The sequence below is a fragment of the Corvus cornix genome, chromosome 19 (genome assembly GCF_000738735.6).
Source record: "Corvus cornix cornix isolate S_Up_H32 chromosome 19, ASM73873v5, whole genome shotgun sequence".
In the NCBI taxonomy this organism is placed as follows: domain Eukaryota; kingdom Metazoa; phylum Chordata; class Aves; order Passeriformes; family Corvidae; genus Corvus; species Corvus cornix.
The window spans coordinates 6,992,731-7,016,765 of record NC_046348.1 but is presented as its reverse complement, the minus strand read 5'-3'; the positions used below and the strand labels follow the sequence as shown (position 1 = coordinate 7,016,765).

The following is a 24,035-nucleotide window of genomic DNA, read 5'->3' as shown; positions in this document are numbered from 1 at the left end:
AAGGAGGCTATGTGTGAGCTCTTGCAATGCTTTTCTCTGCCCAGCAACATCGTTGCTTCTTTTCCTGGTGTTCTGCTTAAGCAGCTGTTCTGCATTTATGATCCAATCTATTCTTCATACAGGGCCATCTTCACACTGAGCCACCTTCGCTGTCACTATCAGAAGGACTGATAGGACCTCAGGTTTGCTTTGAGTAAGCACTATAAATAGGGCAAAAGCACTATAGTTACTGTTCTCTTAAACTAGTGGGAGTCTTGTAGGACCAGCCCCTGTCCCCACCTATTTAAAATGGCTCCTGTTGCCTCACAAGAGGGAGACTTCAGCCAAATGCATCTCCATATTGACAAGTATAGAGAGAAATATGCGCATGATCAGCTTGCTAAGAATTTCATTTGATGTGCAGCTGGAAGTCAGCTGCCAATAGAAAAGGGAACTCTGCATCCCTACTTGTGTGCTTCTAGTGCATTTAGAAGCTATATGCCATGTTAATTACAGACTGCAGTTAGAACAGGTTATAGGTAAAATCAACTCAGTACCATCACCGTGACCATTTAATACAGTAATTTCTGAGCACTGCAATTTCTCACCACAGCCTGCTCCTTCCCTTCAGTGAGAGCTGTTCCCTGGTCTGCCCTGCCCAGCTTGTAAATGTAGCTCATCAGTCTCTGCTTCTTTGCAAATGAGCTGTGTAGGTAATGGGAGGAGGAGTAGGAGGCAGCAGCACTGCAACCTTGCCCATCCCCAGCCGGTCATAAAGGCTCCATGCTCCTTAGGCTTTCTGAAGTTATTTGCCACGTGAATCGTGTGGGTATAAAACTTTGTTGTTTCCTTAAATGCTCTGCCTTTTGCAACAGGTCATTCCCGAGTGGGGAAAATACGCTGTTGATGTGGTAGCACTCAGCTTGTCTTTTGGATAAGATCCAGAGCCGATTAGTTTGGGCGCAGCAGTGTGCTAACACAGGCAGAATGCACCCAGACTGGCTCCTGTCGAGATAGCCCCGATCTCCCCATTCTCCCCACCTCTGTCCGCAGCCCCCGGCTCAGCGTGAGCACCGGTCCCTGTCCTGTCCCTGCCTGCGCTGGCACGCCCGCAGGGAAACAGAATTTGCACCCCGTGCTGCTTGCCCATGTCTTGATCAGTACCAACCCTCCCAAAGCAAATAGTGATTTGCCTGTCTGCACTGACTCAGCTGTGCTGAAGGCAGGAATCAGTAATAAATCCAGTTCAGTAAAGTCCATAGGTAAGGAACAGCTTTCTGTAGCAGATACTGAGGCATTTTAAAGGAACTTGACTCTGTCCCAGGAAATGCACTGAAGTGAGCAATGCTGCATTGGGCAAAAAAGCCTACCCAGGAGCCATTAATCTCTCAACAACTGTAGCCCTGCGGTTGTGAGCACTGGGGGTTGTCTTCCCCTGCCTGCAGTTACTAGCTAACAACTGGGAATTCAAAGGAATCTGGGCTATCTTTAGGAAGCAAGTACCTACTCTTTGCCTCCCCTCAGGAAGCAAGGTCCTTCATTACAGCCTGTCATGGCAAGGGGCTTGCAGATAAGGAGGAAGGGCAGGAAACCTGCTGGGCTTTGCTTCTTTAGCAACTCTAAATATTTTCCATAGTCTTAGCACTGTGAGTCAGCATTTCTAGAGCCTTGACTTGTTTACAGCAGCAATCAGTGAGATGGTACAAGGTAGGTGGGGTGTGGAGGTATGTTTGTGTCTAAAATGAGAAACCCTTTGCCCAGGCACAAGTGGGGAAGTTACCAACTGTATTTTCCATTTTTGACTAATGGGAATCAAAGGACTGGGTACCCTAAACAGTAACTGCAGTGGAGCTATTTCCAGGGTAAGGAGTTTCCTAGTGTGAGTAAGGGAATTGGAACTTTACAAAGCTGTAAATACTGTGTTGTCATAGTTCACTTGATATAAAAAAAATAAGACTGCAAATATTCATCAGTATAGTGGGATAAAGGTAGCACTTCCCATCTGAAGTGGTATGGATTCATTCTGCAACCAGATGGCTGTGGGGCAGAAAGACCCCCGAAAGTGTACAGGTAACAAATCAATCACTGAAGTTTCCATTCAGAGCTGGTACCTGCCCTGGAATAAGGAACGTCAGCCGTGGGATATCTTCTGTCACCTCATGCAAGCTTTTACCCTATGCCTGACCAGTCAGCCTGGCTGTATCTCATGGTAAAGGGAGGTAACATCAAAACCAAGATATTTTAGACCTGCAACCTCAGTTCTGCAAAGGTATTTATTTTGAAAATTCTAGTTTCCATAGTGATGTAGTGCTGTTCTCTCTCATCTCTCTCCCATTGCCCCAATCTTAGCAGCCATTAGATAAATTACCAGTGAGGCAAACCTTAGTGTTTTTTAATCTTAAGTGATTTTATATGTGTTGGTTCCTTAGTGAATCAGAGGCATTTAGTCAAGGATTGACTCATATCCTTTCCTGGGGCTGACATGAGGTCTATTGCAGTGAAAAGATGATAATGAAGAGTGAATATTATTAATTGGACTTGATGAATGAATTCATAGGCTACTATAGAGTAGGGGGTCTTAGTGGGGGTCTAGAATTCTGGTTCAGTTATGTCTTTAGATTTTACTTGTGTTCCACCACAGCTTCATTAGGACACCATATTTTTGTTTCATACATGTAGTAAATAAATCCTTTTGTAAGGGTTGCTGTGTACTGCTGTTCTGCTGCTTTTTTCCACCCCAGAGGTGACTTTTGGACACAGTTCTCCTTCCAGTTGTTAACAGAGCCAGTGCTCGTGGCTCATTCCTTCATTCTTCTTTTCAATATCTACAAAAAAGAAACAGTTAAGAAAATAAGGCAAGATCTTTTTTATTGGTGTGTTTTGTTTGGTTGGTTGTTGTTTTGTTTTGTTTCCTGGTGCATCTAGCCTTTCCTGATTGAGGAACTACTAGTTTTGCCAGAATAGTTATGCAGGTTGGAATGTAAAAATCCCAGACTTAACCCTGCAGCAATGATGGCATGCAAAAAGCAAAGATGTGGAGATGATTTATTCTGATGGTGTAGTTTGCCTTTTAAGGACATGATTTAGTGAGTTCTTTTGCCTATATGAACTGTATCTCCACCTGGGGAGCCATGCCAGAATAGCTGTTCCACAAACCCTTTGTTGCGAACAACAGCCTTTGTCCTGGAATTCAGTCCTCATGAGTAGGTAAGCAGTGGAGTACAGAAACTGTGTGGGAGAACGAGAGTGGCACCGTGGACCAGATTCCAAGATAAGGAAGTAGGGCTAAATACAGGCGAGGGTTAGCCTTTGACTCCTGCAGCGTCCTCACTTAGTAACAAAAATACCTGAATTGTATAAAATGGAGCACAGATCCAGGCAGTTGAGGATGCAGGAACTCCTCTGTGGAATCTGGATGTTAACAAGCATCTGCTGCACAGTGCCCATTGCTTGCCCTGCCAGTCGGTCTGTTTTCCTCCCCAACTAGAGCCATCAGCTGTCTCATTTGTATTCAGTCCATGAGTTCTTCAGAGGAGATGGGTTTTTAAAAGTAAGTTCTTCACACTGCTTCTATTTGAGCTCCCCAGGCCCTGGATACCTGGCAGAAATAGCCTCTTAAATCCCAAGAGGCAGAAGCTCATTTGTGCTCCAAAGAATAGTAATCCTTACAAAACCTCTATTTTAGATGTCAAATATTTACTTTTAGCTGAATTATGCCCATTCGTTGAGAAAACTAATAATACTTTGCTCTTCACAATGTAGCTTATCAGTGAATCCCGTATACATTTTATGCAAAACATTAAAAGGTGGTTGCTTATCTTTTCATTTACCTTTTTTTTTTTTTTCCTTCATGTTCCTGCATTCCTATGTTTTGAGATAAGGTGAACAAAAGTTCTCCAGCTGCTATCTCTAAGCTATGCATTCTGCAATACCTTCACTGTGTTCTTTCTGATTCACTCCCTCCAAAGTGAATGGTCCCAGTCTTTTTAAATTTCTTTCAGACAAGGGCTCTTCCCAATCCCTAATCTTGTAGTCAACCGTCATTGCCCTGTGTCACATAATGAAGCAGCAGTCACAGCAATAACTCAAATAATAACCCCTCCAGATCTGGTGTTCTGTGAGTGCTGGGCCTTGTTAGGTTGGAGACCCTGAGTGCAAACACAAGCAGTGGAGTCCCCATGTGCCAAATGCAGACATACCCAACACACATTTAAAAACTAATAATTACAAAAAAAAATATCCCTGTTTCAAAGTAACTGCTTGGTATCCAAATGAAATGAGAATGAAATGTGACTAGCAGCCTTGTGACTGTTGTGTTGTATAACAAGATAAAAAGTGCTTGGGATTTGTGGATTGAGCTTTTTTTCATTTGTCTTCCAGAGGTCAAAGTCTACTGCAAGCAGTGACTGATACAATTTCCTGTGTAAGTCAGGCTGGACTGCCTGTGCCTCAGGTCCTAACATCAGGGGTGTTTGTGCAAGAACACCTTGGTAGGTGTTTGTGGGGATTTCTCTGTGCTCCCTGTGACGATCCTAGGAAGCAGGAGGAGATCCAGAATTATCTGAAAGCCAGGATTCTTTGAAATCCCAGAGAAGTAAGGATGAGAGATGTGGCTGAGGCCAATCTGCTAGCCTGCCTCCCATGCTGCTTCTTGTATGTGTCCAAGAAGCTGCCTCCAGTTTATACAATTGCACTCTAGTAAACAATTTTGCATGCAGATATGGCCAGCAGATGTTACTCATGCTTGTGTGAACACGTCAGTGTCTTTACGACAGGGATGATCCTCAGATTGAGTCCTGTGAAACAATGGATGTACCCACCAGAAGTCCCACTGGTTACAGCCATTCTGTTACAGCTTGCTCAAAACACTTTGAAGGATGGTCACGCCATCCTCCTTTGGGCACTTGAGGGAATTGACTCACAAATATGAGCAAAATAAAATTAGATGGCTTAAGTGGCTGCAACCCCAGCTGTGTCCCCACTGCCCAATTCCCAGAAGGTCATCCCTGCAGCCAGGCTGGCTGTGGAAAGGCAACTCCTGAGCTGCTGTAGTGACAGCCCATTCTTCAGGGTGTTAATATTTGTCTGTTTCCTCTGTGAAACAGTTCAGGGAGCTTAACCAGAATAAAAATATGCACTTTTCCATCTGAAGATTTGTTTTTTAGTTTAATTTCTCAAATGGGCTCTGAGAAGCAGCAGCATTGCTGTGAGGGCAGGGCAGAGCAGAGAGAGATGACCTTCCCTTTTGGGAGCAGCCGTTACGTCAGTTTTGCTGCCTCACAAAACTATGCCTCATGGTTATTTTTGGTGCTGGACTGCCTTAATTTTCTGGAGAGTGAATGAAGAATTAACATAGTGTGCTTATGGCATTTGGAAACTAAGTTTTTAGAAAAAAAAAATCATAATTCAGCATGTGCTGAGGTGGAAATGCTGAAATTGCTAGGGATGGGAAAGATGAGTGTCCGTTGTATCCATTTCTACAATTCAGCTAGGGGTTAAATCCTTTTTTAATTTTTTGGGGTTTGCTGCTTTTTAAGACCTCTAACCTAATGCCTACTATCCAGCTGCTTCTAGAGAGAGAAGTCTTTAAAGAGACCAGCTTTGTACCTATAAATAATGTACACAGCAGAGTACAAAAATGGAGTCAAGGAGAAGCTCCTCCTTACCTGAACGTAACTGCAGCAGCTCTGTGAGAATAGCTGTGGTCAAGCTGTGAGCAGTGCTCGTACCCTGTCATCCATCTTGACTAAACTGCTTCTGAGAATTAATTCTGAGATTCCAGCACTTGCATATCAACTGGTAAATCACAACTGCCTTGTACTGAAACACATTAGATCCCAGCGGCCAAACGTGGCAAGGTTTTGAACAGTGTGGTTATAATCCTGCTTGGAACTGAAGGTCTGCTGGAGTGCTTTGTTAAGTTGGATGTGTTGGAATATGGAGAATGTCGCAAGTCTGAACCCCTGCTATAAATGAAAACACTGTAGTGAAAAAATGTAAATAAATGCCACACATACTTTGTATAACAGCTCTTCCCAATATCTATAAATATGGTAATTTTTGTGTTTCCCAATTTTGAGTTTTGAAGAGGAGACAGACACATGAAATATTACAAAGCAAGCATTTTATTTTTTTCATGGATTAATGTTATAGTTTCACTTTTAACTTACCTGAAAACAGTTAATGGAAACTAAATGTAGTGTCTTAGAGAGGATTGCCTTTGAAAGGAAATAATTTGTTCTTAAAAAATCACTTCAATAGCTTCTCAGTTTAACTGCATTTTAATATGAACACAAAACTCATCCTGGGTCAGACTCTCCAGGAAAACTTTCTCATGATTCCTGTAGCAGTTGATTCATTCCTTGCTGCCTTAATTTTGCAGCTTTAAATGGCAGGTTCTCTGCAAAGCCATCCACTTCAAAGCTTCATAAAACAGACCTTTGAATAAATTACTGAGTTAGAAATTATACTGGCTGTGCCCAGCTTTCTGCCTGGATGTGGGAATACTTGGCACTGGGTGTGGAATTCCAAGGAAAATTGCCTCTTTGCTAGCTTGCCAAAGTGCAGTAAGAAGGAAAACTGCTGCAGATGAGCAGACGTGGAAATCTCTAGTTTCCCTTTTCCAGAGAACACATCCTGAAGAACTGTTGAATATTAATGCACAGTATAACTGTTGCAACACTGGGCAAACACTGGGATCAACAGAAACTACAGTTTCTGAAGGGGATGTGTTCCAGTGTGGCAGGGGGAGACACCAGGCCACGGCGCCTGCTGGAACTACTCTTAACTTCAAAATGCATCCCTGCGGACGCAATGTGGAATCGGTGGGAAGTGGGGAAGGCCCACTGTGGACATGCCATGTTGTGAGGTGGGATGCCCATGCTTCATGTGCCGGGTGTGCTATTGAAGGTGATGAGCCCCAGGCTGTATTATTTTAGATCTTTTTTTATCTCTTTTGCAAGCTTTAGATAATATAATACTGATTGCATGACACTTCTAAGCAGTGACATAGTTGCTTTGTCTTTCACAAAGAGACAGCCCACCTCCCTCTCTATTCAGATTTTTGGTATGTGTATGTGGAGCTGACTTGTCTATAATTGTTTGCTTTCTTCGGAGTCTTTTGAAGTTTAAATCTTCAAGCCAGCTCCCTATATTAAAAATAAATTCTTCCAAGCCACCAATAAAATGTCAGCTGTGATTAAAGCCCGACTCTTCATTTTAAGACTTGTCTCCTAAGCACTGTGAGGTCACTCAATGAGTCAGCGTTTGAAAGGACCAGGACCGTTATTGTTTGGGTAAAGCCCGAAGTTCATCATTGCTTGCTTAAATGGTTTCATCACGTTTTAAATTGCTTTGCATTGTGCTGAAAGAAATCTAAACTGCAGGAATGATTTGGCAGAGAACTTGTGATATTTCAGGCACCTCAAATCTTGAAAAAACCCTCTGTATTAATGTCGAAGTTGGTATTTCTGGTAAGAAAAAGCTTTACCTCCTGTGTAGTAAAGAGGAGGGTGAAGTGGGAAGCTGTGTTTGAGGCATAAACTTTCAACTGTGTTCTCTTAAAATAAAGCTTGGGAACTGTAAAATCTCCAGACAAGGGCTCTGTCCTTCATACAGTGCCAAAGTCTGATAGGGCTTTCTAGACACGTGAACTTTATTAATTTTATTTACTTTATTAAAATAGTCAAAAAATAGAATAGAACATTAAGCTGCAACGAAAGGCCTTGAGGAGCGAGTCAATACTATTTTGAAGACTATTTGTGGAGCCTGCTTATATTTTTGTGCACATTAATTGTAACAGTCTTTAATTACATGAATACATTTTATTTTGTCACTTTTCCTCCCTGCTTGCTGCAGTGCACACTGTTGGGAGTATTTGGAGGCAATTAATCACACCAGAGCAGCAAATAACTTGGAGCAGGATTCTGCCTCTGTCTCCAGCCTGTGTCAGTCGTGGATCTCCCCGTTCTCTCTGCCCTTTTCCTACATTCCTAATTAACTCCTGCCTCAGTTCCTCACTCCTCCATGCAACCCAAAACCCTTTGTCTCAGTGCTGTCTGGAGAATTGGGCCTTGGTGTTGAGGAGGGATCCAGGAGCAGCAGTTGAATGTCTTGCCCTCCTGCAGTGGAGGCTGGTCGGAGCAGAGGCGGGAGTTCAGGTCATTTAGCTGCCACCATCCCCCCCCGGAACGTGCTCAAGTGGGGATAATCAGAAATTGAAATGGTATGAAATCTGTTGTAAATTCTGACAAGTTTCAAGAGTTCTCCTCCTTACACTCTCGGGCTTCCCTAACAACCTTTGATCTTTTGTTAAGCATCAGTCAAAGCTCCGGTGCTTCTCTCGGAGGTGGCCAGGTGCATTTAGTGAGCCCACCTTTCCCGGACCGGGTGGGTGCTGAGCACGCCCGGTGGCGAGTCCGTGCGGGGAGCGGCGGGTCCGCCCGGGCGGCTGCGGGTGGAGCCCTGGAGCCGCGGGAGCTCCGGCTGCCGCGGGAGCGCTGCAGCTCGGCCCGGCAGCGATTCGGGGCGCTGCTGCTGCTCCGCGCTCTCCGTGGCTGCTGCTGGGAACCCGGCCGCTCACGGTGATCACATTCCTGCCCAGATCCCCTCCGCGTGCTGCTGGCTGGGGCTGTTCCAACCCTCTCCGCCTGCTGCGGGGCGCGGTTCACCCGCTCCATGACGGTAAAACGCGGCTTTGGAGCATCCTGGGCCTCCCTCCTCCCGGTGACCCTGCGGTGAAACCCCCCCCGGGGCCGCACGCCGCTCCCCGCCGGTTATGGAACACCCCAACGGCGAGGGCCGGGGACGGAGGCGGCTCCGCCGTGGACGCTCGTTCCGGCTCTACCGCGCTCGCACGGGGAGGCGGCGAAGCGCGCCCGCCCCGAAACAGCCCCGTCCCTGGCAGCCTCACCTGCCGCTGGCCCGGGGAGGGGGCGGCCGGGCGGGTCCGCGCTGGCCGTGCCGGCTCTCTCCCGGCCGCGGCGCGGCGGGGCGGGGCGGGGGGCGGGCGCGGCAGCGCCGCTCGCTGATTGCAGGGCGGGCGCTGCCAGTCCGCCGCCTCCCCCGCGCCAGCCGCGTCCCCGCGCCGGAGCCGCACGGCCCAGCAGCGAGCGCCCAGCCCGGCCCGGCCCCGCCAGCCGCCCCCCATGGAGGAGCAGCCCCACCACCACCATCACCACCACCACTATTACTACTACGGCCACCACCACCACCACGCGCAGAGCGCCTACCTGCCGCCGCCCGACGGCCGAGCCCAGCCCAAGCCGCCGCTCCGCCACGAGCACAAGCACGGCGGCCCGCAGCACACGGAGGCGCCGAAGCGGAGACCAGGTTGGGGCGGGCAGCGGGACGGGGCCTGTGACCTTCGCGGGGCGGCGGCGGCTCCCCCCCCCCCCCCCCTTCCTCCTCCTCCTCCTCCGCCGCCGCCTCCCCCGGCCCGGCTCGAAGCTTCTCCGCCGCGCTGGGGCCGCTTCCTGTCCGCCATGTTGGGGCTGCGGGAGCCGCGGGCCCGCCGGCACCGCCGCCCGCCGGCACGTGGGGCCGGGCCGCGCTGCCGCCGCCGGCCGGGTCCCGGGGGCGCGGGGGGGCGCGGGGGGCGGCCGGGCGATTGATGAGCGCCAGGATCAATGAGTCAGAGCAGACGGAGGGGCCCGGCGCGGCCCCGCCGGCGGCGGGAGGCGGCGCGGCCCGGCCCGGCCCAGGGCGCTCGGCCGCCTCCTCCCCGCCGGGGCCGGGGCTGCGGCCCCCGGGCCGTGCCGAGCCGCCGCTGGCCCGGCGGCAGAGCCGCAGAGGCGGTGGCCGGGCAGCGGCGCGGGGGGAGCCGATCCCGGGCAGGGCCGGAGCCCTCGCCGCGCTCCTGGGGGGCTCCCCGGCTCCAGCAACCCCTTTTGGGGGGGCTTGTGCGGGGTCAAAGCGAGTGCGTGGCCACCAGCCGGCTGCAGTGCCGCGTACATTTTTTTTTTTTTTCTTCCCTTGAATTTTCCTTTTACATAACGAGGTGGGAGGGGGCCTGGCAGCAGCAGAGCGGGGTCGGCAGTGCCCCATGTGCAGCCTGGGCAGGCAGGGAGGGACCTGATCCGGTACACGCTAAAATAAGTTACCGAGCAAAAATAAGTTGAGTAGTCATTTCACTGTTTGCAGCGTGCCCAGGGTTTTAATATGTGCCTAGGCTGGCACCCCTCCCTTTCCAGCTCTGAAACGGTTTGTGAGCTTGCCAGATCCTCTTCACCTGTTCTTCTTACCATCGTGGTTTTTTCTCTCTCCCCTAAATTTTGGTTCCTGCACCTCCATGTCCAGGCCAAGGCCAGCTGTGCCAAATGTTGATTTGGAGAAAACTCAGGCAGCTGAGCTGTGAATACTTGAGAATTGGAACTAGAAACTGCTGACACACTGACTTACTGAAATGGATTTTGTTCTTCATTTTATTCTTTCACTCCTCATCTGCAATGGTCTTATGACCACTCTTATTGTTTTGTTTCGTTAACAAGTGGTGTCAGAAGTCTTGAGTCATACAAGGTCAGCTGTAACACGCTGCTCTTGAGAGGGCTTCCTCTTCACGCTATTCTGAAATACTTAATTTTAGAGGATCCCACTGTACTAGTTCTCTCTGGGGTGAAGTATTTATGGTTAATTTTCTTAACAACATATTTGAAAGCTATAGTGGAAGTTGTGGTGGTTACAGATACTTGCATGTAGTAAAATCCTTTTTGATCCCCCTCGGCAAACTCAGTTGTGGAATTTCTGTAAAGGTTCCTACAAGGATTCTTGTGTTCCCAACTTGCACAGAACTTGAGCTGTTACATCTGCCAGACATCTGAGGCTCCAGGATGTGAGGGTAACAATGATTTTTAGTTACAGCAGTTAATTTCAACAACATCAGCAACAACAAAAACATTCTTTTTCAAGCTGGAGTTTTGCCCGCTCCAGTTGTTGAGGGACTCCCTTTCTGTGCTAACTCCCTGCCACCGTGGCTGCAGATGGAGCCTTAGGTGGGTCAGTGGTTGTGGGGGATGTAAGGCTTTCCAGCCTCGGGAAGGAGGACGGATGAGTCAGAGGAGCAGCAGTAGGAGGGATCCCTCTGCTCCGTCCGCAGCTGGAGTGCATTTGTTAAGCAGGGCACAGTGTGCTCTCCCTGTCTCCCAGTGGGGCTCCAGGGCTTCTCTTGGGGCACTGTAGCCAGGGTCCTCGAAAGCAGCCGGCCTCTGGCCAGATATATTTAAAAGGGAAAAAACAAAGAGGAAGTTAAGTTGGTTCAGTGTGGATTGTCTGGGCTTCCAGTTCTGCTTGAACTGCACTCCCAATATTTCCTTCAGAGCCATAAGGCCTAGAAGTGAACTTCAGAAGGAAAAATGAAAGCTGAGTGTACAGCACAATCTCATGGTTTTGTGAGTTGGAGCCCTCAGCAGGTACTTGATTTCTCGGGTCTCCAGCTCATACCAGCTCTCTTGGGGACTCTGAAATACTAGTTTTTCAGTGGGCAAGAGATCAATTCCTGGTGGCAGCAGAAGGGTGCTTACAGGGATGCATTTCTTCTCAGTTTTGTCACCTTTTCAGTGCAAAAGAGCACGTGTAGGGAGGTGCTGGTTCACTATCTTGAAATGTGGTGAGGAGATGCGGTCACATTTTCTTCCCTCCATCTTCCAACTGGACTTGCACATGTCCTTTTGGAAATCCTGCCTTTTTCTTTTTTTTTCTCCCCACCCCTTTACTGAGATGGCATTTGGGAGGAGGGTGGGAAGGAGGACTGCTGGTGTTGCAGGCCCAGGAGCTGATGGAAATGGTAGTTGTCCCTTGTTCACAGTGTGTATTCTGAACCTCCACAGATTTTGTCACAAAGGCAGCGGATCCCGCTGTCTTGAAGCATCCTGGGAATTAATTTTTTCCTCTCTGTGACCTGGAAATAGTAGCTGATGAAATAGCTCCCCAGCTTGCCAGAGATCTTCAGTACAGTATATTTTCCTGACATAGTATCTGTATTTTGTTTTGCTTTGTTATGTTATCTGTGTGTCACTCAGTTATGTGAGAGTCAGTCATGGCTGGTCCTTTCTGCTTAACCCTTCTTGCTGTGGGTTCCAGCAAATAAATTTATGCTGCTTTACCTCAGAGACTAGATATTTTCCTATTTTAAAATGTCTGCATGAGGAAACTGGGTATGTTTGGGGCTGACTGCAGCTTTCTACAATGACAAGTCTTAACATTTCACATTCTAATTCTTGCCTTTTGCTGTTTTTGGCTTCCCTCTAGGCTACGGAGAGCTAAATGGTAACGCAGGAGAACGAGAAGTGTCACTAAAGGGCCTGTGCTCTGATGAAGCCACCACCCCAGGATCCAGGGTACCCAATGGCAGCCAGCAGCTCGTAGATTCTAATGTCACCCCAAAGCAGACTGTGAAGGCCAGTGCTTTGGGGAAAGCTGGAATCAAAACCAAGAACTTCATTCAGAAAAATAGCATGGACAAAAAGAATGAGAAGTCCTACGAAAACAAACACAGAGAAAACCAGTCCTCAGACAAGCCAGAGGGAGTGGCTATTCCAAACGGTGTGGTGACCAGTAACTCCAGCTACATCACAAATGGCTACGTAGGCAAAGGGGCCGACAACGATGGTAGTGGCTCCGAGAGTGGATATACTACGCCTAAAAAAAGGAAAGGCAGGCGCAACAGTGCCAAGGGTTGCGAGAACTTGAATCTAGTACAGGACAAAATAATGCAGCAGGAGGTCAGCGCACCAACCTTGAAACAGGAACTTGAGAGTTTCAAGCCTGATTATAGTGAACAAAAGGGGAACCGAATTGAAAATACTAAGCCTGTTTGGAAATACGAGGCTGGGGCTGGTGGAGCAGGCCGGGGAAAGCCTGGGCTTGGGGACGTACCGCGGAAAAACTCTGATGCCAAACCTGGGATTAGCGGCAAGAAGTTTGATGACCGGCCCAAAGGGAAGCACGCATCGTCGGCTACGTCTAAAGAGGACTCATGGACCTTATTTAAACCACCCCCAGTTTTTCCAGTGGACAATAGCAGTGCTAAAATTGTTCCCAAAATTAGTTATGCAAGTAAAGTTAAAGAAAACCTCAACAAAGCAGCTCAAACCCCATCCACATCATCCTCGTCATCTTCGTCATCTGCTGGGGAAACTCAGGCCCAAACATCAAGTCGACTGTCCCAAGTCCCCATGTCTGCTATGAAATCTGTCACTTCTGCCAGCTTCTCCAACGGGCCGATCCTCGCAGGGACCGATGGAAGTGTGTATTCCCCAGGGGCCCAGCCACTGCTCTCAACTGCTGCTAGTACTGTACCGTCGACTTCCTCCGAGTCAGTACCCCAGGACATGAGTACAACTTCGACAGCCCTCGAACAAAAGAAATCTGGCCTTTTTATCTACCCTTCAAATATGCAAACTGTGCTCCTGGGGACAGCGCAAGTCGATTTCCCTTCGCAGACGAATCAGCAGAACCTGGGGGATATCTTCCAGAATCAGTGGGGCTTGTCTTTCATAAACGAGCCCAGTGCTGGACCTGAAACCGTTGTGGGGAAATCTGCGGATAATCAGTTAATGGAAGTGACATTTCAAGGGGAATATCCTGCCACTTTGGTTTCACAGTGTGCTGAAATCATTCCCTCAGGAACTGAACAACCTGTGTTTCCTAAGGCTTATGAGCTGGATAAACGGACTAGCCCTCAAATTCTTAGTGCTATTCTTAAGCCTGGGACTGCTGTTGAGGGTGGTGTCTTAGCTTTGGAGTCGCATCACACAGGTGACCTACAAAAGGCAGACACCGGTAGCCAAGGTGCTTTAGTGTTTCTTTCAAAAGACTATGAAGTAGAGAATCCTCTGGCCTCTCCTACGAACAATTTGCTAGCCTCCGCCAAAGAACAGAGGTACCAGAGAGGCCTAGAAAGGAAAGATAGCTGGGGTTCTTTTGACCTGAGGGCTGCTATTCTATATCACACTAAAGGTAATGGCTTAACTTGCTGCCTAAGGGCGTTCTCTTATTTTTTTTCATTTTTTTTTTCTTTTATTTTTATTAGTGCAATATTCTAACATGATAAGTTCCTTCCAGAAATTCTAATTGTTTTAACAACGACCTTTTCTTTGCTTGCCGATCTCTCGTGGCAATAATGGTTTGGGGAAGTTACTCAAAGGGTTGTTTAATTAATGTTAAGAGGTATTTGTTTCTCTGTTCCCGTGGACAGGCATGAGTGATGTTGATAGGGATGATACTTAGCAGGTCCTCCTAAGCATTAGAAGGAGTTAAATGTGTAGGTTCAGCTGCTCTGTTCCAGATGTACCAGGTGATATTCTGTCCCTGTGAAGGCTTCATAGTCTGTACTCACACCTCTGCCACCAAAGTGTTGCAGCTTCTCCCCTGGGCAGATCAGACCATGAAATCATGGTTTTGAAGGAAGAAAAAATTATTCCTACAGCTGTAGGTGTGATTTATGTTTTAAAGTGTGCCCCACACACTTTTTCCCTGCCCTTGAGTATTACAGCAACAGCAAGACCAATCTTTTCTTATCAGCTCCTCTGTAAGCTGCAGATTGAATTCTCTCCTTGTCTTTGTAGACCACATCTTTCAGATGATTTTATTGCTTTCATGGAGTCCTTTGTAGTCCAGCTCCCTTTTTCTCCTGTTTTTTTGAGATTGAAATGACTCAAACACGATACAGACACTTTAAAAATGGGAACGAAGAGAGGGAAGCCTGTGGGATGGTTTGCTTTCTGCTTTAGCCTCAGCCCCAGAAGCTCTGAGGTCTTGGGGCAGTTCTTGGCTTTTGGTGGTGGCTCAGTGCTAACAGGAGCCTGGTTGTGTGTTCCCTTTTGTCACAGTGTTATTTACACACTCTTGACCAACACAGGGGCAGTCCCTTTTTTTTGACCCCCTTCCCTCTCCCTGCACCCCTCTACCCTGAAGGGAACAAGGTGATCATCCTTTTTTTGTTTAGTATTCCACATGCATACAGGGATAATGTCTTGCTCCCCTCTGCAGAGGGTTGGTACTTGGTTGGCTTTGGCAAATTTGCTGTTTAGACCCACTGTAAAGTTCTTGAATTACTACTTCACAAGCTCTGTATAGCATAAACTCAGATGCCTTCCTATAGTAATGACAAGCCCAGTCATTTAAAAATAATAACTCCAAATATTTTTTCCAGGTCATCTCCCTCAAGATGTTTACATTTCAAGCTCTAGTATTCTTGAGAGCAGTGTTCATCAATTGATTTTATCTGGGTCCTCTCCCTTCTACTCAGTTTATTCCAGCATTAAAGCAGGCTTTCTGTTCTCATTTTTTGTGTCTGCTTGCGGCCTAAATGCCAGCTTCCCATCAGAAAATAGGAGTATCAGAAAAGATAAGAGAAAAGAAAATCCTCGGTGATGTTTTTCTTAATTTTGCAAATATTCCCTAGATTTCTGTTAGCCTCTCTCTTTTTGTCAGCCTGAACTTGTGGAAAAGCAATTGTGCTGCCAGCAAGGCTCATCAGCTCTCCCATTCTCACTTGCTGTGAAAGGCAGAAACAATAGGAACAACAGGAAAATAAAGAACACTCCCATCCCATGTCCTCTCAAGGAGGTGTTAACTTCAAAGCCTGGCTGCGATGAGCTCTTCTAGACACGGGAGTTAATTACATTTGTTGGCAAGAATGGCCACTTAAAGCACCCGATAAAATACTGTTCTCTGCTCTTCTTCTGCATGTGAATGGTCTTGCTTTGAGCATCCAGAGCAAACATCCTTACGATGGCCTGGGGATACCCGATCCTGCCCCAGCACTCATCTCTGCTAATTTCTTTTTCAGGTTACGTGTGTGCCATTTTCAAGGTGTTATTTAGGGGTAAAAGATGATGGATGTTTCTAATCAGCATTGTCATTAATGCAGTGATGGGGTGCTCCAAACAGCTTGGGCTTGTCTTTCCTCCTATTTAGAGTTCAAAAGCTGCTTTACAAAGCAAGAGATCAGTCCCGGTCTTAGTACTTCTGTGATGATGAGTGTGGCATTTCACCCTTGGGGTGAGTTGGGTTAAGGAATATTTGGAGGAACGGTGCTTCCTGTCCTCTCTCCGTGGCCGTGGTCCTGCAGCCAGAGCCCACCGTGTACTGTAAAATGCCTCAAAACCGGAGCTGTGGGGTGCGTTAGCAGGACGGCAGTGCGGGGGTTAATTCCCACACTGTTCTCTCCGTTTATCTTGGGCTGTTTTCCTGAGGTCCAACTCCAAGCCAGCCAGTTCCTCTGAGTAGGAAAAGAACGATTTCACTCAGTTCCTTTTTCACAAGCTGCCTTTTCCTCCTTGCTTGGGAGAGCTCGTGGGTTTGCCTGGGTCGGTGTTAGGGCATTCCGGGCAGTCGGGTCCTCAGACTGTTTGGTTTTGATTTTGAGAGTCGGGTGAACTTCTCCCTCTCAGATTGATCTGTTTGCTTTTGAGCAAAGTCTCGGTAGTTTGATCTTTGCATCTGCCCTGCCCTTGGGGTTATGAACACAAAGAGAAACGATCACAGGACAAGGACAGGGGTGAGTATGGAGCACTGTGGGGTCCTGCTGTGTTCCCCACTCTGAGCTCCGTGTGCAGTAGTTCAGTGCAAGGATGAAGCTCTGGGTGTTGCAGTCAAGAATGAGCTGTAGTGTGAGTGGTTGGGGTGCTTTGAATGTCACAACTGTGCACCCTTTTATGCACTGTGCCTGTAACTGTGGCCAGGTTCTGTGGATCCTCATTCTGGGCTGTAAATTTCTCTGGGAAAGCCTCCAGCTTACTCAGTAGCATTGTTCCAGCAAACCAGGCTTTCCTATGTGTGGTTTGCCCAGCGACTGCACAGGACATTATAAACTATAATTGCTTCACAGCTTCCCCGTGGAAAGATGGATGGAGGAGGTGGCACCCAGAAAAGACTGGCTCTGGTACGGTGCTCCTGTAACTCACCACAGTATCCCTGAGTGCTGGCAAGGCTGTGCTGTGCTGGGGTGTGAGGCTGGGTGGCTGCAGAGCACAGCGAGGTCCTGGTGGATTCCTGTGTTCTTTTGCCTGTACCCAGAGTGCTTTTTCCCCAGAAGTCAGAGCATTGGGAACATTTAGGCAAGGATGATGATGATGCACCCTCTTGTTCATCTCTTGGAAGCTTTTCCTGTTGGTTTCCTTGTACCCCTGCTTCATGCCTTGCTTCTTCTTTATTTTTTCCTCTGTTTAAAGGGCAGAAAGACTTCCTTGATCATCTGATCTGCTTGAGTGTAAAACACGATCCTTCAATGTGGCTGCCTTCATTGACAGCCCGTGCTGCTCGGTGTTTGTGACAGTGCCTTGAAACACTCACGGGTGACAGATCTCATTTACCAAGGGAGATCTGATTTAGCTCGGTGCTGGTGGGCCTGCTCTGGATGTGTTTGGAGACAGGGATGGGCTTCACATGGGAGACTGGAAGGCCCAAGAAGAAGTGGTGCTCTTGCTTCGAGTCATTGTCCCCTATCTAGGTTAGAGTTGAACTTCTGCCTTTGTGTGACATTGCCAAAATCCTTATCTTTTTGAGGTAAAACTGATTCTTGCAGATATTTGGGTCCTTCAGATAAGGAGGTTGAGTATATGTCAGCTTTACTTGCATTGAAACCAGCATCTTCTTACTGCTTTAGTCCTCCTTTTAATGACAGCTGGATGAAACACTTCATATCAGAATAATTGTCAATGCTTTGGAGAATTTTGTCATGTTCAGGCAGTTGCAGTCTTCCAGGCTGTCACTAACACTGAGCTCTAAATGGCAAGCTTTGTGGTGGGAAGCTCAATAATTTGCTTGTCCTGAGCTAAAAAGCAAATAATTGCGGCCTCCAGCTCAGCTGCACAGCAGCAAAGACCCACATGGGTGGAGGAGAGGGAGCTGCAGGGTTTCCCTTGTTCTCTTGCCCCTGAGTTTCTGCCTGTGCTGCGCCGCTTTGTTCCTTCTCAGCATCTCGATGGCAGCAGCATCTCTGCTCGCGTGAAGAAGCAGGAGAGCAGTATGGAAAATAGAGCAAGGCAGTGTGGGCCAGCCAGGAGTGGCGTTCGCCAGAATGGTGAACTGGGTCAGAAGAAATAGCAGAGCTGTGAATTCAGCAATTTTCATCCTTTACATCAGGAGAGGGGGGAAAAAAAAGCCTTGGTGTCCCATCCCCCCTTGGTGGGAAGGGGTTAGAGCTCGCTCTGTTGGTTATGGCCTTGTGGGGCCTGAGCTGTGGGGCAAAAGCTGATTTAATTCTCCTTCCAGTCCCTGCTCTTTCCAGTTGTCAGGATGAGTACAGTGTATGCTGTGCAGCCATGAGTCTCCACAGCATGGAATACTTACTCTTTGCTTTGTTTCCAGGGCAATCCCCATACTTAATCATTGTCCTGCAGATACAAACAGAAAAAAATCAGATGAGAATGGTCCCTTCTTGTTATTTCTTTAGTGTTGTATTTTAGGGAGAATTTTGGGATTTATAAGGACAGTGAAATAGTAGCGTGGCATTGTGCAGACACTTCTGTTAGCAGGGACTGCCTCTCTAGCAAGGAAAATGTGTGTAAAAGTGCTTGTCTTAGCAAGTTATTACAGAAACACTTCTTTCCCCTCCAAGGTTGTGTACCAGTCCTGCTGTAAAGTTTATTGACCTATGAGGAATCCCAGCACTATTCACCGGAGTGTGCCTTAGTCTGTTCCTGACATCAAAGCTTTCCTCCAGTGACCCTTTGTTTCAGTGATAGTCCCCAGAAAAATGCTTTAGGTGGATGTGGCTGGGACTGTCTGCCCCAGGCAGTTCCTCAGTAAACCACGAGCCTGAGGGCTGTAGAGAGGCGAGCTAATTGTACAAAATCCTGGAAATGAGAAGTTGGAAGGGGTACAGGAGGTGACCTTGTTCTGCCCCTGGCTTGGAGCAGGGCTGGGTTGTGCAAGGATTTGTTGATGGCATTTTCTCCAGCTGGGTTGGAGTCCACTTGAGAAGGAGGTTTGCTGTTTCCTCAGCCACATGTCTGGTTTTGGGAATGGTGGCTCCTGTTGGGAAGGTCTTTGGAAAGCAGCAGTACTGGGTTTTGGGGGCAGTATCTGAGAGACAGGACTTGGGCTGATGGTGAGGATACCCCTTTTCTTATGCAGGATAAGCAGCTGTAGGAGTCCTTTGCTTAAACTCACTCTAGAAGCTTTACCCAGGGAAGAGAGGCTCAAGAAAAGAGCTCTTTGAGCCCAAGGAAGGAGGGCTGAAAGCTCGCTTGGGGCCTCTTGCATGCCCAGTGCTTGGGGGCTGTCTTTCTTTCTGCATGGCTGGAGCCAAGCACTGGGCAGCAGTGGCTCTGCTGAGCTGCCTGCTCACCAGGTCAGTCACCAAGTCACCCTGTGACAGTGGCCTTGGCGTTTGTCACAGCGCCTTTTGTCAGTCATAGGTGACCACAATCTGGAACTGACAGGAAAACTCTACTGTATTACCAAGTAAAGCAGAATAAATCATATAATTCAATTTTAAGATTGAAGAAATCCCTTTTTTTCCCCTAGTTTTGTGTGGCATTTTTTTTCTCTTGTGAAGTTGTTTCAGTTGGTCAGTGTGCTTAACCTGTGCTGTCCCCTGGCCCTGTGCTGCCAGCTGGAGGGGAGGACCTTGCTCTGCTGATGGCAGGTGATATTTAGTAAGAGCTATTATTGCATTTGTTTGCTGATGGTCTTTGGTTTTGTAGCTTGCTCAGGCTGAGCATCTGCCAGCCAGTGTATCCAGGTGTCTGGGATTTCCAGGACACTTTACACCACCCTCCCTTTCTGAAGGAGGAGAAGGGAAATTGAAGTCTGAAAAGGTTGTAAGTTTGTTAAATTTTTTTTTTAAACAGAGCTTTGTCAACTTAGTAGTTTTTTTGTTGTGTTCTTAACAGTATCTCTGTTTGTATATCTGTTTATCTGTTGGTCTTATTGTCAGATAGTCTTAATACGAGGAGTTCACATTGTGTCCAGAGTTAAGGCCGAATGAAGTGCACAGGACAGCGTGGTCTCTGCATGGGGGTATAGTGGTGGATGGTGCTTCAGCTCCTCCTTGTATTTGATGCTCAAATGTTGCTCTGATGTGCAGGAGCCAACAACTCGAGAGTAGTTTTCTGTCCCCTGCCTTTGGGGAAAGCTGTTAAAACGGGAGATGTTCTTTAGCTGTTAGGAAATGATGCATCAAACTGCGCTGAATGGAAAACTCGCTCCACGGGAGGTAATTTTAGTAGCTGGTTCATTTTACTTCAGGGGAATCTGCATCTGGCAGATGAGGGAGGCAGTCCCTCGCCAGCCTGCTTCTATCCCTGGGGTGTTAGAGGCTGGCTACTATTCCCAAAGCACTTAGGGCTCCCCAATAGAAGTGCAAAGTGTTGCTGTTACTATCCTGACGCAAAAATAACAGACCTCGTAAAATTTTGTCAGGGCCTTCCTTACAAAAGGCTTAATTGTGCAGGGAGGGCTGGCAATATTTATTTGCATGCAATTTCCTGCCCCAGGGAGCTGGAGATTGTAGCGGACAAAGGACAGATGAAGGGTTGGAGAAGGGAGGTGACTGATGGAGGTGACACTTGGCACACATCGTGCTGAGGCCATGGGTTTTGTAGGGCTTTTTCTTCTTCCTTTCCCATGCTGGTTAGTTTACTTACTGCCTTGTTTTGTGCTTTACTGCACATCCCATGTAGCCTGATAATCCCTTTCCATCTCCTTTTCCTAGCCCCTACCAAGGTCCTGTCACCCTTTCTGGCAGAAAAGAGACTTGAAAAGTGGCACTTGCAGGTTGCGTTCTGACTAAATACTCATTTTCTGTAATTTTGTCTATTGAACTTGGACACTGGGTACCAGTCAGTGTCTTCATAAATATTCTAGCTCACAAAATTCCAACTTGATAGCAGCTCAAAGTAGTTGTTTTGAACAGTTACGTAAAGATGCGACTTGTGGGGGGGGGGGATATTTTAAAGGGAAGAGCCTTCTATTTCTGTGTGAATGAAAAGAGCATTTAACTCTGTTGTTATTTCTTGGGTAAACAGAAGCACATGCTTGTCCAGGGAGAACTGGGAAGGGTTTGTCTTCAGCCTACAAATGTGTTGTAGAGGTAAATTGGGGGAACAAGTGCAAGCCAGGTGTGTGGAGCATCACACCTTGCTCCTGGACAGTGTGTTGGCAGCAGCTCTGCAGAGATGTTCACACGGCAGCCCTTGCCTGGTGCCTCAGCACACGCACGCTGTGAACCATGTGCAGCTCGCTGTGTCCAGCAGTTCTCATTTCACACACACTAAGCATCAACTTGTAGAAATCATCTCTCCAGGCTCCTTGTTGAGGCTGTAATGTGCAAAGCAGCGTTGGATTCAGAGTAGTAAAGCCTGAAGTTAGACTGTGATATGTAGGACTGGTGAATGGTGATGACATTTCTGATGCTCAGCTTGGCTCTCTGACCCTTAAGACCATGTTACAGCCATCCCTTTGCCTTTTACTGCTGGATTATTCATGTCAAATTTGTGTAGTCCTGTGGGCTGGCGCTGTGCTGCTGGGTTGGGATGGGTTTGGCTCTGTTTGAAAGCCTCAGCACAACTGCCACACTTGGAAAATTAAAGTGTGTTTGGAGTGGTCTCTAATGGCAGCATCAATCTGCATAATAACAATGGTCTCCTTTTGCCTCCACAGAAATGGAAGCGGTTTGGAATTTGCAGAAGCAAGGTAAGGACATTGGAAAGAGTAAATGAACCAAATTGCTCTGTCTGTTGGGATGGGGGATGAGTGAGAGTGGCTTGTCTCTGTCTGGAGATGCCCAGGTTCAGTTCTTCAGCGCCTGCGGTTTGTAGTCTGGATTTATCTCCCTTTCAGATTGCTGAAAGTCAGGACAATAAGCTTTGCTACAATGGTGAGCTGCTTGGAGAGAAGCAGAGTCTCTAAAAGAGCAATAAACCTAGTGTCAAATTAGATTTAATGACTCTTCCCTATGTGTATACAAAATTGCTTTCTGTTTCTGGTGTTGGGTGTCACATCCAATAATAAGTTTTAAATTCTGGTGTATCCCCACGAGTCACCTGAGAAGAGGTTTTGTGTGGGAAGAGCCATACCTGGAGACCTGTGTGCTGCTGTGGGGAGCAGGCTCTGCTCTGTGGGAGCCCACCTGGCTTTGGGCTTGGCAGGTGGGGGCATCCAAAGGAAAACTCTGTTAACAGCCAGCTACCTTGTGTTTATTTTCAGCCACAGGGCCTGAAAGTAGCTTGTCCAAAATTTAGAATTCTGCTCTCTTTCCAGATCCCAAAAGGATAATCACTTATGATGAAGCCATGGATCGCCCGGATCAATGAAGGTAGCAAGACAAGACTGCCTGTTATAACCTTTCTGCAGCATTTGTGCTGTTCCTGGGGGACAAAAAGGCTTTTATGCTCCTTCTAAATCTTCAGTGCAGCAGAGGAACCATAACTAGAATCACAGGATAATATATACAAATATATATATAGTTATTTAAAAATGGCAACTGAAAGTAATTAGACTTCTTAAGGAATCTGAAAATTTATTTCAACGAGACTACACATGTGATTATTTAATCTCCGGTACTGAATAGATTTTTTTTTTTCATTTTTGTTTTGTTTTGTTTTTGTTTAAAGAGTGAATGCAAGTGATTAAGGAATACAGACTCAGTTACAAGCCCGGTTTCAAAGTTCCTGCTGTCGTCTACAAGGGCAACAGCAACCCACTGGAGAGGCATTTCCACTTGACAAGGTTTCTGTTTCTTGTTCTGTGACTGTAGTGACACACTAATCACAGGGAAATCAGGATGATTCACCATCCTTCATCTCCCCTTTCCCTTCCACCTCCCCTGTTTGGTTTCTTTTTTTTTTTCTGATTTGTTTTCCATTGAATGCTGGAGAAACGCCTTGAAGTTTGCAGAGTTTCTTTTTTTTTCCAGAGAATTATAATCCGCATGTTTTGCCAGGAGTAAAGCAGCAATCCTATGCTGGTGATACTGTCTTAAAAGGATCATTCTGCTGAGGGAAAGATGGTAATACTGCAGTTCTAGGATGCATGGTGAAGTCACACAGTTGACCTGGCTCCTGTTACACGTTGGACTATTGCAACTGAAGAGTTATTTCATTTTAAAAGACAACATGGAAAAATAAGCAATCTGTTTAGGCATTTAATATGGAAAAAAACCAACAAAAAACCCCATTGTTCCCACAGTTTAATGTCATTGTATTACTGGGAGCAAGAAAAAAAAAAAAGACAAAAAAAAGTATCTTCTGCTTTCAACTGTAGGTGCTTCATATTTGCTCTGTCTGTCTCCTAACACTAAATGTGCTGGATTTTTTTCCCATTTTCATTGGAAAACTGAAGAGGAATTGAGTTCTGCTAACTTTTCACCCTTCTTGAATTATTTTTTCTCTTAAAAAAAAATTTCAAAATAACAAAAAAAGGAAAAAAGTTAAAAAAAAAAAAAAAAAAAAGGGAATTTGAATCCTTTTCAATTTGTCCATAGAATGCCAATGGCTGGGCTTCCTGCCCCTTGGAAATGCTCTTTTATATTTTAATGCAGTCTGTGTATTTCTGGGCTCTGCTTCTAATTATCTCTTAATAAAAATATATTTTATTACAAAAAAAATGGAGGACTTAGGAATGAAAATAATAATTTAAAAAAATAATAAAAAAAAAGTAATCCCAGGGAAAGGAAAGCTTCCTAGCAGTGGTAGGGAAGGCTGAGCAGAGTGCAGGCTCCAGCTGTGTAACCCCTCTGTCCCGTTGCAGCTTGTGTAACATGTCCAAATCATCTGGGGGTCGGGTAGTTTTTCTGGTTTTTTTTTTAAAGGTGGAAAGTTCACAGGGTCCAGTGCAAGAGCGGGAAATGAATAAAGCAGAAATAGGTTTGTTGACCAGCCCGAGCTCACCCTGGGTGTCTGTGGCCTAATCCTGGCTCCTGGGTATCCAGGTCAGCAGCAGCTGGTGTCTCCTAAAATGAGACTGGACCCTCTGGGGCATTACAAGGAGTAGATAAGCCCAAAACTTTGGGATCCCTTTGTGCTTAGATCTGTCCATCCAGCCACGGGGCCAGTGTCCGGTCCCCAGAGAGTTCCACAGGGCTCCGTCCTCGGCCCTGTTCTCTCCAACAT

The 24,035-nt window shown here is 46.9% G+C and overlaps 1 protein-coding gene and 1 long non-coding RNA gene across 3 annotated transcripts; one reads left to right on the top strand and one right to left on the bottom strand.

Moving 5' to 3' along the window:
* Positions 1–2,580: 2,580 nt before the first annotated feature.
* On the bottom strand, positions 2,581–8,967 carry LOC109145002. Its single transcript, XR_005603400.1, has 3 exons — positions 8,891–8,967; positions 5,646–5,945; positions 2,581–2,804 (listed from the first exon to the last, which is right to left on the bottom strand). It is a non-coding gene; the product is annotated as an uncharacterized LOC109145002 (long non-coding RNA).
* A 137-nt stretch (positions 8,968–9,104) lies between these two features.
* NUFIP2 (nuclear FMR1 interacting protein 2) lies at positions 9,105–23,530 on the top strand. Of its 2 annotated transcripts, XM_039562924.1 has the most exons (5): positions 9,105–9,309; positions 12,223–13,932; positions 21,586–21,618; positions 22,186–22,240; positions 22,539–23,530. In XM_039562924.1, exons 1-4 carry the CDS (start codon positions 9,126–9,128, stop codon positions 22,236–22,238), a joined length of 1,980 nt encoding a protein of 659 aa, XP_039418858.1. In that variant the 5' UTR covers positions 9,105–9,125; the 3' UTR covers positions 22,239–22,240; positions 22,539–23,530. The 2 variants fall into 2 exon arrangements, with proteins under 2 accessions (XP_039418858.1, XP_039418857.1); XM_039562923.1 differs by having other exon boundaries at positions 22,186–23,530.
* The last annotated feature ends 505 nt before the right edge of the window (positions 23,531–24,035 follow it).

Excerpts from the sequence above, each read along its gene's own strand:
- NUFIP2 (XM_039562924.1), top strand. The coding sequence starts at position 9,126 with ATGGAGGAGCAGCCCCACCACCACCATCACCACCACCACTATTACTAC. Across the intron at positions 9,310-12,222 it reads GGCGCCGAAGCGGAGACCAG|GCTACGGAGAGCTAAATGGT; the intron begins GTTGGGGCGGGC and ends GCTTCCCTCTAG. Across the intron at positions 21,619-22,185 it reads TTGGAATTTGCAGAAGCAAG|ATCCCAAAAGGATAATCACT; the intron begins GTAAGGACATTG and ends CTCTCTTTCCAG.